Source organism: Nuphar pumila, chromosome 12 (assembly GCF_984573655.1).
Source record: "Nuphar pumila chromosome 12, dmNupPumi1.hap1.1, whole genome shotgun sequence".
Classification (NCBI taxonomy): Eukaryota; Viridiplantae; Streptophyta; class Magnoliopsida; order Nymphaeales; family Nymphaeaceae; genus Nuphar; species Nuphar pumila.
In genome coordinates, this window is record NC_143260.1 from 89,842,851 (window position 1) to 89,856,201 (window position 13,351).

The 13,351-nt window shown below is 39.0% G+C and overlaps 1 protein-coding gene across 1 annotated transcript in view; it reads right to left on the reverse strand.

Annotated features, from left to right (window-relative positions):
• The window catches only part of LOC149821165 (ABC transporter B family member 20-like), a 43,168-nt gene extending 33,778 nt beyond the window's left edge, over positions 1-9,390 (reverse strand). The window contains exon 1 of the mRNA XM_089982793.1: positions 8,611-9,390. Within this exon, the coding sequence (XP_089838919.1) occupies positions 8,611-8,982 (372 nt within the window). The 5' untranslated portion in view covers positions 8,983-9,390. The remainder of the gene's footprint in view (positions 1-8,610) is intronic.
• Between the last annotated feature and the right edge of the window lie 3,961 nt (positions 9,391-13,351).

A 13,351-nucleotide genomic window follows, 5' to 3' on the forward strand; every position in this document is an offset into this window, starting at 1 on the left:
TTACTCGCTGAGAGTATGTCAGTGCGGATGTATCTTTCTTGGAATTCACTCCATATTACTCTAGTACCGGTTCCCCGCTGCAGGTTGATCCAGCTGAGTCTTTTCCATTACCTATACCTCCTTTTCCTTTGGAATTTGTGCCCTCATTACCGAACCAAACTTCATCCTCTTCCAGATTTCATAATCCTTCATTGGTATATGTGCGTAGAGCTCCACCTCCGCAAGTGTCTTCATCTTCTTCTTCCCCTGAGGTAAGTTTTACTGACAATAGTGATCTTCAGGATGATGATAACAGGCCTATTACTCTATGAAAGGAGACACGACAATGTACCTTATATCCCATATCTCATTTTGTCTCTAATACCAGAATTGGAAATCAGATGAAGTCTTTTATTTCAGCCTTATCTGCTGAAACTATTTCTCTAAACTATCAGCAGGCAAATCTTGATAATCGCTGGAAGCTAGCTATGCAAGAAGAAATGAATGCTTTAGTATCTCAGCATACATGGGATCTAGTTGATTCCCCAGCAGATGCTGACATTGTTGGATGTAAATGGGTATATACAATAAAGTACAAATCTGATGGTTCTATTGAAAGGTACAAGTTCTCTTAATAGTTGTTCAACATGGTTGGAGCTTGTACCAATTAGATGTGAAAAATCATTTCTATATGGGGATCTATCTGAGACCGTTTACATGCAACAACCTCCCGGATTCGAGGTTGAGGGGGAGTGTCAGAAGGTATATAGATTGAGAAAGGTGATTTATGGCTTAAAACAAAGTCCTCGTGCATGGTTTCAAAAGTTGTTTGAAGTGATGTCACGCTTTGGCTTTAATAGGTCAGCAGCAGATCATACACTATTTATCAAGAAAACTAGCTCTGGCATAGTTGTTATGGTGGTATATGTGGATGACATCATTCTTAGAGGAGATGATGTGAAAGTTATTGAAGTCACAAAGGCTCATCTTCAAAAACACTTTGTTACAAAAGACCTTGGTTCAATCAGGTATTTTCTGGGTATAGAAGTTGCCAGGAGCCGTGAAGGGATGGTTTTGTCTCAACGGAAGTATGTTCTTGACTTATTAAAAGAAACGAGAATGTTGGGAGTTAAACCAGCAAATATTCCCATGGACCATAAAGTTCAGTTGTTTGAAAAAGGGTCAAAACCGGTTGATAGCAAAAGCTATCGCTCCCTAATAGGGAAACTACTGTATGTAACTGTGACCAGGCCGAATATTGCTTTAGCAGTAAGCAAAGTTAGCCAGTTTATGGACAAACCAACCGAGGTACACTGGAATGCCGCTATTATGATTCTTAGATATCTAACATATTCTCCTGGAAAGGGGTTATTGTTCAGGAAAGGTGGAACTCTGGAGATAGTGGCCTATTCTGATGCTGACTATGCAGGATCTGTAGTGGATAGAAAATCTACCACAGGATTCTGTGTGTTTCTAGGAGACAACTTGATTTCTTGGAGAAGTAAGAAACAAAATGTGGTTTCTAGGTCGAGTGCAGAATCAGAATATCGGGCTATGGCCCAAACAACTGTTGAATTGATGTGGGTTCGTATTGTTCTTCATGATCTTCAGGTGAAGGTTTCCTCTCCTATGACCATGATGTGTGATAACAAGGCTGCAACATATATAGCGAACAATCGTGTCTTTCATGAGAGAACAAAGCACATTGAGGTTGATTGCCACTATGTAAAAGATATGGTTCAAGTTGGACATATCACTACCCAATATCTAAAGTCGGAAGATCAAGTTGCATATATGTTTACAAAACCCTTTGCTAGACCAAATTTCTCAAAATGTTGTGACAAGCTGAGCATGATTGATATCTATGCTCCAGCTTGAGGGGGAGTGTTGAGAATAGGTGGTTTAAGTTTAAATCTTCTTAGTTTGGAGGTTATTTGAAATTTTTATTTAATAATGGACTTAGATGTAATTTATTCTTTTGGCCTCTCTCTATTTAACATAGAGAGCAGCCCTAATGTGAATTAACGAGTTTTCTTGTGCAGTCATCTCTCTCTCTCTCTCTCTCTCTCTCTCTCTCTCTCTCTCTCTCTCTCTCTCTCTCTCTCTCTCTCTCTCTCTCTAGGGTTCGGTGTATCTAATCTTTCCTTCAACACAGTGTAATCTTAGAGATTTGGTAATACAACTATATACCTTTCTCCCAACACATTCACATTTGAACATTCTAAAAGATATACACTTAATGGGCATTTTGAACATTTTAAGAAGTATGCATTTGAACATCATAAGTTATACAACTTAGTATATAATTGAATATCAATTTACTATGCAGCTAAATATGCATTTGAGCATCAACCTAATATGCAGCTAACAATCAACTTATTAACAACTTAATATGCAGTCAAACCTCAACTTTATATGCAGCTTAATATCCTGAACTAGAAATCACAAATTATCACATGGTAACCAAAAAGGTTGTATCCATCGAATAAATACCTATACCAGTCACTGTCATGGCTATTCAAATAAGATACAGACTATAAGTATATAGCAGTAGACAACTACAGGGTACATTTGCAATATATTTAAAACAGAATTTCTAACATTTTCAATGTCCTTACAATATAACTGGTTAACCTATCCTATGTATCTATCCGGCAATCCATTGGGTTGTTGGTTTCATCCTTGTTTTAATAAAATTTCATTGGCCACAGCAAACACTTCAATTGAATCAGTAAAACCAGAAAGAGAACAGAACTTTCATAGTTGTATGAATAAAATATCATTTAATGCTTGAGTAAGAGCAGCTACAAAGCCCAGTAAAGCTTCTGCAATTCATGCACAGCCCAAAGACGGGAGGATTATGCATATCATCGCATAACACCCCTTTTTGGCAATTATCCCAGGGCAGTTTAACACAGGGTTACCGGAAGCGCCTAGCTAAAAGGGGAAGCGCGCTTCCCCGAAGCACACTTCGGAAGCGCGAAACGTCGCGCTTCCGAAGCGTGGGGGGAAGCGTCCCCCTTTTTTGGGAAGTGTGCTTCCCTTTAATGGGGGACATGTTTCCCTTTAATGGGGGATGTGCTTCCTTTAATGGGGGACGCGCTTCCCTTTAATAGGAAGCGCGCTTCCCATCACGTTTCCCCTCGCTTCCCCCCACGCTTCCCCCTCGCTTCCCCTGTTTTTTCAATTTTTTTGTATTTTTTATTTTTTATTTTTATTTTTTTCGCTTCCCCCTCGCTTCCGAGACGCTTCCTAGGTCGCTTCCGAGACACTTTCCGAATCGGTCCTAAGTGGTCCCACGCTTCCACGCTTCCTAAAATTTTGAAAGTGCCTCGCTTCCCGCTCCTGCTTCCCGTATCGCTTCCCGCTCTCGCTTCCTCAACTGGCAACCATGGTTTAACATCAAATGGAATCTATATTTGTGTGCAAATTAACTTCCACACACAGTACTTGATTCTGAACAGAACTGCCGGATCAAACTATCATGCACACAACACAGTTCACATATTATCCAACACAGTAATTTAGGAACAGACGAGAATACCTTTTGATCCCCCAATATATCATATATTTTTGGGTCTAGAAGAAGTTAGGTTGTGCCCTCAAGTTTCATGAAGAAGCCCAACCTACTCAAACATAACCATTGACGTCTAATATGATTCTCTTGTTATTCTCAGACAACCTCAAGACCATCTCAAACAATATTCAAATAATTCAAAGACATGATATAGAGTGTTGTAAAACGTTTGTCAAGCAAAATTCAAAGTTTTTTTTTTTGTCAAACTGTAGTCATAGAAAGTGTACACAGCTTCTCTTGTTCTCACTATTTGTTTTCCATGCATCATAATTTTCTTCAGTTTCCATATGGATGTTAATACCAAAAATTTCTATCAAGAAATTTACAAAATATAGCAACCAGCCACACTCCATTCAACAGGATACTACCTTGACACTGTACATTACATAACAGACATTCTAACCAATCACAATAGTTTTTCTAATATGTCACAAAACAATCTCTCTCCACCCTTGGCAAAATAATACACACGATCATTCGAAGTTCCAAGTTTCTAACCCTGAAAATCAGGAACAGGTAAACAATCCCACCTACATAGTAAAGACAATCTAACACTACACAACAATTCTTTTGTTGCCATAGACCCAAGATATGCAATTCAAAAGATTGAAAGCAAAGCTACTGATCACAATGTCCATCATACAGATAAACAGACAAGCAATTCAGACACAGCAAATCTTCACTTTTAACTTTCATTACATGGGATACTTTCTTTCTTCTACCGAGAAAAACTGACAGTATAGGGATTTTCAGATTTTCTTTAATAGAAACTTGCTTACACCTAACATCGATAGATTAAAACACCCAAATTACCAACCCTCTACATGGAATACAACTAAGACCTAAGAAACCTTGTTTAATTAAACATAGTGAACAGGAAGTTCAAGATGAGATTTCCCAAATCCGATACATGAGAACCCATTGATCGAGTTTAACATGTTCACGGATTTGGGATTCCACCCTCGCACGATTTAACCCCCATGACATGGCATCCTTGAAACACATACACCCGAAAATCATATTAAACCCTACATCCCACAATTTTTCGATTTGGGGATTCACGGCAAACCCAAAACCCCAATTTTTTGAGTTGGGAGTTACGGCAAATCCAAAGCATGCTTGAAAACTTAGTAAATATGTGAAATCACAATAAACCTACTTGTTATTGAAGCTTTTTCCCCCTGTTTGTGACGCTCTTGTGCCGCCGTTTCGTGTGAACCCTATTCCTTTCCATGAATCGTGAGAGAGATGACGAGAGGAAGAAGATAGAGGGCGTGAGAGGGAGGAAGAGGAAGACAGAAGGGAGAGATCTTGGAAGCTTACCTGCGAGGGAGCCAATGTCGATGGGCGGTCGGCGGCGTCTACTCAATCACACACAGGGAGGCCGAAGCCGAGAGGGAGGCGAGAGAAGAGGAAGAGAGAGCACGAGTAAAGGAGGCAGTTGAGGAAAGAGAGAGCTCGAGAGGAAGAGGGGTGTGGGAGAGTTTTTTTTAGGATGATGGCCCCTCCCCCGGAAAGGAAGGAGGCAGTTACCCCCTCCTCCCCAGCGGTTGCGCACTCCCCCCCCCCCCTCTTTCACTATCGGCTCGCGTTAGGGTTCACCGAGAACCCTAACGCCCATTTTATCGGGCAGCACTGTTATGTTTTTTGTTTTACTTAACTCCTTACACGAGGCGCGGTCTGGGTCCGAGACCCGGGATCCAATCGTGAGTTGGATCCGCGACTCGCCTGGGATATGGATTCAATTGTGGATCCATTCATTAAACTTATTTATATATGTATTTAATACATAATTATTATTATTATTATTATTATTATTATATCACTATTTATAATTATTATTTCTTTTTATATATGATATTATGTATATATGGACCCTAGTTAAATCACTATGGATCCAAATATGTTATCATGGATCCCAAATGATCTTATTTTGGATTCAAGTAGAGTTTTAACTGGACTCGAGTATTACCAATGTAAAATTGACATTAAAAATTTAAGAATCCGACGTCCAAGATCCAAATGAAGTAATGTGGATCCAAAACATCGCCTAGGCTATTAGAGATCCCAATAAAGTGTTATAGGTCCAATATAAAAATTTTCTCATTAACATTTGATTTAAACTTTGTGGATCCACTGAATTGGACCTGGATCCAATGTCAAATTTGACCCTGATACTAAGGATCCGAAACCAAAGACCCGATCGATTTGACAAAAATCTATTATTAAATATTCAATTTAAGGTTCGCGATCTGATATCTAAGATCCGAATGGAATGTCGGAGTTCTGAACAGGATATTAGGGGTCCAACATTGAAAATCCTAATAGGATATCCGAGATCCAATTACGAATAAACAAATACGATACTAAAAATATCCTTGTACCAGCTTAAGGATATAAATTTCAAGTTTATTTATCTGATAAAAATCATGGGTATTACAGAAACATTGCCCGTCATCAATGGCATCTTGGCTGAGATCCATCCTGATTATGGCTCACATATTTCCATTGCTACTAGTCCTTTATCCACTGATATCCTTTATTCTTCCATTCTCTCATGAAGCTTTTAAGGTTAAAAGAGAGAATATCAAATTAGCTATCAAGGTTAAAAGAGAGTGTTAGAGAAATCTAAGTAAAAGTCGTGATAATGAGAATTTGGAGAAGTATATGATAGCAAAGAAGGAAGCTAAAAAAGTAGTTCGGAACGCGAGGGATAAGGTATATAAGGAGGTTTATGACAAGTTGGATACCAAAGAGGGCGAGAAGGATATTTATAGGCTTGCAAAGATGAGAGATAGGAAATTGAGGGATCTGGGTATGGTTAGATGTATCAAAGATGAAACGCAAAGGGTTTTAGTCAAAGATGAGGAGATTAAGGAGAGATGGAAAGATTATTTTGATAAGCTATTTAATGGAAGTCATGCTCAGGATCTTCGAGACTTCTCCATTCCTTTTCATGAGATGAATCATGACTTTATGCGCAAGATTCAAAAGAAAGAAATTGCAGAGGCTTTGAAGAAAATAAAATCAAGAAGGGCAATTGGCCCAGATGGTATACCTTTTGAGGCTTGGAAATGCTTGGGTGAGAAAGGTTTAGAATGCTTAACAAATCTTTTTAACAAGATTTAACGGACAAATAAGATGTCTAATGAGTGGAGGAAGAGTACCTTGGTGCCTCTATATAAGAATAAGGGTGATATACAATATTGCACAAACTATCGTGGTATAAAACTCATGAGTCATACTATGAAACTTTGGGAGAGGGTGATTGAGTATAGGTTGAGCAAGGTTGTCATGATATCGGAGAATCAATTTGGTTTTATGCCTGGAAGATCAACTATGGAAGCTATACATCTTCTTAGACAACTTATTGAAAGATATAGAGAGAGGACCAAAGATTTGCATATGGTTTTTATTGATTTGGAGAAGGCATACGATAGAGTACCTAGGGATGTTCTCTGGTGGACAATGATGAAGAAAGGTGTTTCTCTCAAGTAAATTAATATAATTAAAGATATGTACGAAGGAGTAATAACCAATGTCCGCACTTGTGGAGGGGTGACAACCAATTTTCCTATAACGGTTGGGTTACATCAAGGATCTGCATTAAGCCCTTTCCTATTTGCTATAGTGATGGATGAGCTTACGAGATCAATTCAAGAAAATGTGTTCTGGTGTATGTTGTTTGCTGATGATATTGTTTTGATTGATGAGTCTAGAGCTGGGGTTAATGCTAAGTTAGAATTATGGAGCCAGACATTGGAAGCAAGAGATTTTAAGTTGAGTAAGAGTAAGACAAAATATATGGAATGTCGGTTTAGTAAGCAACGAAGTAGTGATGGGAGTGTAGTGAAGCTTAGAGCAAGAAATACTGGTGGATGACTGTTTCAAATATTTGGGATCTATCATTCAAAAGTATGGAGAAATTGATGGAGATGTAAATCATAGGATAAAGGTTGGGTGGATGAAATGGAAGAGTGCAACTAGAGTGTTGTGCGATCGTAGAATGTCATTGTGGTTGAAGGAAAAGTTTTATAGGACGACAATTAGGCCCGCTTTACTATATGGTACGGAATGTTGGGCTGCCAAGAGACATCATATTCAAAAAATGAGTGTAGTTGAGATGCGTATGCTTAGATGGATGTGTCGAAATACAATAAAAGATAAGATTTGGAACAAGGAGATACGTAAGAAGGTAGGCGTTGCACCCATTGAAAATAAGATGAGAGAGAATCGTTTACGGTGGTTTGGACATATTCGACGAAGGCCTAATGATGCTCCAGTTAGAAGGATGGAGAAATGGGAAAATATATTAGTTAAAAGAGGTCGGTATAGGCCTAGGAAGAGATGGATGGAGGTGATAGGAAAGGATATGAATGCTTTGAACCTCACCGAGGACATGGCATTGGATAGAAATGAATGGAGGAGAAGGATTCATGTGGAAGACCCAGAATGATTTTCTTTGTTGGTTCATATCGCCGACCCCAATTGTTTTGGGATGAAGGCGTAGTTGTTGTTGTTGTCTCTCACGAAGCTTTTCTTACCAAATTTTGTCAGCAGCCTTTCAAGAAGAATATAGCCTTACAGCGATTTTCCTACATCACAGTGTATCAAATCCTAGAATGCCTTATTTTGCATATTTTACAATTAATATGGCAACCAAATCCTATTCCAGTTTGCACTCTTATATTGCAATCATAATAGAAAGAATTTTACAAAACCCAATTAGAAAGAAGATTGGTCAATGATGGTCTGCAAAATAGGAGATTCCCTTTATCCTCTGTTGAAATCAATAATGTGTCACCAAACAGTACCAAATATCTAGCACTCGTATTTGACGAATAAATTCAATGAGAATACCATGCAACAGACAATTTCATGTAAAACTAAAAACAAAAAAGGAACGAGCAGCATGCTTGTAATTGAACTGATATGTCAAACTAAATTCACCAACAACATTTTATATAAGCAACACCCCAGAATTGAAACACCAAGTTCATAGCTGGAACCAAGTCAGAAAAATCACCCAAATAAATAAATCGAAAAAAGCGCACCTTCTTGAATTCGTCAAATAACTGATCAGGAGGCAGATTCTCAAGCCGCAGAAGATTGATCACCTTCCCAAAGAAATGCAAATAAACAACCAGGGCCGCACCATGAGCGGCAGCAGCCAATGACCCGACGATTATCAAGACCCAATCAAACCCATCGGCACAAGCAAAAAGCCGCAAAAACGGCACGGTGGCCGGGGGAGGATCGATCTCCTCCTCCGCCTCGATCTCCCCTTCATCTTCCAACTGAAGCCCGTCCGCGTTCGCATCCAAGTAAGGAGACGGCGACTCCGGCGGCTCCGAAACCTCCGAGACAGGGGTCAGCGGCTGTATATGAGGCGGCGACCACCCGAACAATCCTCTCGATAGCATCATCTTCTCCCCGCCCTCCTTCCCCTACAATTTCCCCTCACAGAAATCCCCGTAACCCCGAAACCCCTCGCAAACCATCCAGAAACGAAAGGAAACTCATGTCTCTCATGCTTCAGACGAAATCCAAAACCACTAATAAACAAAGCATCGTCTCTTACAATTTCCAACTCACAAGCACAAACCCCAACCCAAACCTAACAAATTCTACACCTAACTCATCCCGAAAAATGGAAAAATCAAAAAAGAAAAAAAATCTCCAAAGCGCAAGTCCAGTAAACAAAAGAACCCTCAAAAGCAACAAAAATTAAACACGTTCTCTGCTCCAATTTCCACCTCCAAAGACGACAGGTACAGAAAACAAACGCTAAACCCTAACCTCGAGCGCTAAAGTATGAAAGGAAAAACGCACACAGTAAACCCTAGTCAACCAAACGAGCCAAAAGAAAGCAGCCAAAGAAGAAAAAACAAAAAAGAAACAGAGGGCCGCAAAGAGACGAAAACCCTCAAGTTTAACGACAGGTCTCTAGAGCAAAATCTAGGGCTAGAAGATCAGGAAGACATCCGGAAATCGGGATTCTCACCCTCGGAAGACTCACTTCTCCTCCGTCCAAGTCCAACCACGCCGAACTAGCTCTGGCGACCGATTCGAGAGGCAGAGAGAGCGAAGGGAACGAGCGACCACCGGAAATTTCCGGTACTCCGGCGAGATTCCGGCGGCGAGGGAGCTCACTCGGGAAGCGTACGCGGGCTCGAGTGGAACAGTCTGGCGTCCACCGGTGAGAGAGAAGCGAGTTTTGAAAGATTACGTTCGGTTCGAGCCATCATCACGAGCACGAGCCCCACGCACACAATCACACACACACGCGGGAGTCGTGTGAAAACCACCAACTCCAGCGGCGCTGATTCGTGCTGCTATTCTTTTCTGTCCCTTTCTAATCCCAACGCTCCCGTTCTTTGTTTTTTCGCAAAAATGATTGACTCGAAGAAAGCGCCGTTAAAAAATATCTATTTAGTGCCCTTTTGCCATTTGTAATTTGTTAACATTATTTTCTTTAATACCTTTTTTTCTTTTTCGTTTATTCCGCGTTATATTGTCTTGACCTTTTATGTTGTTTAGTAGGGGTGGCAATCGGGTCGGGTTGGCGGGTCGACCCGGCGGGTTGGCGGGTCAGTATACCTCAACCCGACCCGTTTATTAAACGGATCGGCTGTGGCAAACAGGAACCCGACCCGTTTATTAAACAGGTAACCCGACACGACCCACGAGTTGGGTTGGGTAAACCGGTTGGTAGGTTAGCGGGCGGGTTGGTGGGTTGACCCATCCGCCTAACCCATTTATTAAACGGGTTGGCATACCCCTAACACGAACCCGACCCACTTAATAAACGGGTTAGGCGGGTCGACCCGTTTATTAAACGCGTTAGTTTAAGCCCAACCCGAACTCGCCTAAGAGGCAGGTTCGCAGGTCGGGTTGGTGGGTCGTGTCAGGTTTTGCCACCCCTATTGTTTAGAAAGTCAGAGTTTTACTTTTTCTTTTTGTCTGCGTTTGAATTTGACTGATCTTTCATTTTTAAATTGCCCCTTTCTTCCTCTTTGCTTTTTTTTTTTTCGTCTTTCCTGCGCTTTTTCCTATTGTAAGTTCAAATCTCATGAGCGTCCCTTATTGAGTCTAATTCCTTGGGCAAGCCAAAGCTAACAACTTTTTGGAAAAAAAGGGTAAGCTCATAGAGTTTTGGGATCGTCACAGTAAGTACCACAAGCAAAGCCAACGTGACTATCTCTTTGATCCTAGGATAGTTTCTAGGTGTCAATATCAAAAAGTTTATTAATAGGCATGAGATTGAGAAGGTGATAGTGATGTCTGAACGGGTCAGATTTGGTTTGGACAGAATATATTACCGAAACCGACCCAATCAGATCTTTTTGAATTTTCATGGAAAAAGTTAATACCCTGAATCTAACTGAAATAGTTAAATGGATATACTTGTTGCGTGTGTGGGGGATTCAGATATCCATAGAATCGGGATTCAGTTTGGATAAGTCCCAACGTAATTTGATTACTAATAATAGTAGGGGTGTCAATGGGTTAGGTATGATCAGGACCAGGTCCATACCAAACCCTGTAGAGTCAGGATTTGGTAATAAAGAATATCTGATTGGAATCGGGTTCAGACCTGAAGGATCCGAGTAGTATATGAATCTAGGCATGGTTTGTAAAATTTCATATCAGATCCTAGTACCAAACCGAGTTTTGATAAAGATCCCTGATTTTTTAATGCAAAAAAAGTAAAAAATATTATTTTATGGGTCTGGTTCATGTAATCCTTATAGAATTCAGGTATGGTTTTCTTATAGTAGATTTGATTGGACCAAGGCAAAGTCAGATCCGAGTCTAAACCTTCCTAAGTGTGAATCAAATCCGACCCATTGACACTGCTTAGTATGTTTTTATTGTTTCAAAACCAAGGAAACAAATGTGAACCCTTGATATCGTTGTTTTTATGCATTTTTTGAAAAATGATTGTACCGTACAAAAAAATTAAAGCGTTTTTCAAAATACGTTGCAATTTTCATTATTCTTCTCATGTCTAAAATCACAAATATCCAATTTTCAAAAGTCTTTTTCACCCTTCACACATGCAAGCTTCCTAAATATATGTGAATTTTCTCTCAAATATGTTATTGTTTTATGCAGAATAGTCTTTAATCTCATATCTCTATCTTTCTGATCAGACAACAAAAACTTGTATTTTTATAGTCGTTGGAAAGCTGCGACACAGGCTATAACTTTTCTGTTTTGATTCATAACCGAAAACTCCTTTAGGTTTCTTATTTTTTGGTTCTAGAACCATAATAGAAGCATGCTCTGCAAACTAGAACAACTGAATAGTCTATCTTTCAGAGAACATTTCAACCCAAAAAATAAAAAAGTTTCAAAAAAAATAAAGAAACTAAATAGAATTATCTTTTCAACGATATTTAAATTATTGAAAAATGATGAACGAGTGCTGAGATACATCCCCAACAATGTTCCAAAAAAAAGATGAATAGACGCAGTTGTACTAAGCTCAGTTATTCTATGTTATTTTCTGGCCACCTGCATCGAAAATCCAGAAAAACAATCAAAAGCCAGATGATCGATGTGTTAGCTTTTCAATGCCACCAAGATCGCTTTGATCTGCTGAGCGGTTTTGGAAGAAACACCTTCTAGAAGATAGACTTTTCAACTTTTTCGCACCCTCTGACTAAAAGGTAGATTAACACAGTTTTTTTTGTGGACCAAACGAAGTTCGCTTAAAATATAAGCAAAAAATAAACAATATTTGTGAGGATGAGAAAGTTCAAATATATTTTATGTGAATATGAAGAAGTCCACATATATTTTGTGCAGACTTCATGTGGTCTTCCTCATAAAATATATGTGAACTTTCTTATGCTCACATAAAATATATGTGAACTTCTTTATTAATGCTTAAAATATATATGGACCTCCTCAGTCTCGCATAAAATATATGCGGAACTTTTCATCCATGCATAAAATATATGCAGACCTTCTCATTTTCGCACAAAATATATGCGGACCTCCTCATCCTCGTATAGAATATATGTAAACTTTCTCATCCTCGTAAATATTGGTTATTTTTTTCTTATATTTTATGCGAACTTCATGAGATCAGCAAAAAAATCGTGTGAATCTATTTTTTAGTTAGAAAGTCTGATAAAGTTGAAAAGTCTATCTTTTAGAGGATGTTTCTCCCAAACCGCTTATCAGATCAAAGCGATCATGGTGTTGTTGAAACGCTAAAGTATCGATCTGTCTACTTTTCTTATTGTTTTTTTGGATTTTGTACACAGGTGGGCAAAAAATAACATAGAATAATTGGGTTTGGCACAACCGCACCTATTCATCTTCTTTTTTCAGAACGTTATCGAGAACGTATCCCAACACTCCATCATTTTTTAGCGTTTCAAATGTCGTTGAAAAGGTATTTATGTCTAGTTTCTTTGTTATTTTATGTGTTTCTCCAGAATCCTTCAATTTCTTGGTAAAGAATTAGTAGTAAAGTTTGTATGTAATATTCACAAATTTTAGTTAATATTTAAAAAATAAATTTAGCAAATTATCGTCAGATTTAGATTTATGAAGTTTTTAAAGTAGTATTTGAGTTTGGATCTAGTAGAGATCCAAATTGATCAACCCATATGGGTTGGTTCTGGACCCAGTTCAAAAGGATTTGCATTGTTTGGATCTTTGTGAGTGTTCTTTTTTTAGGCCAATCCAATGACAAATGGGTTGGGTCTTATCCAAAAAGGGAAAACACCCACATGGTTCCACGAATGGGGTTTCCTTTTTGGACCCTTGTGTGAAGAG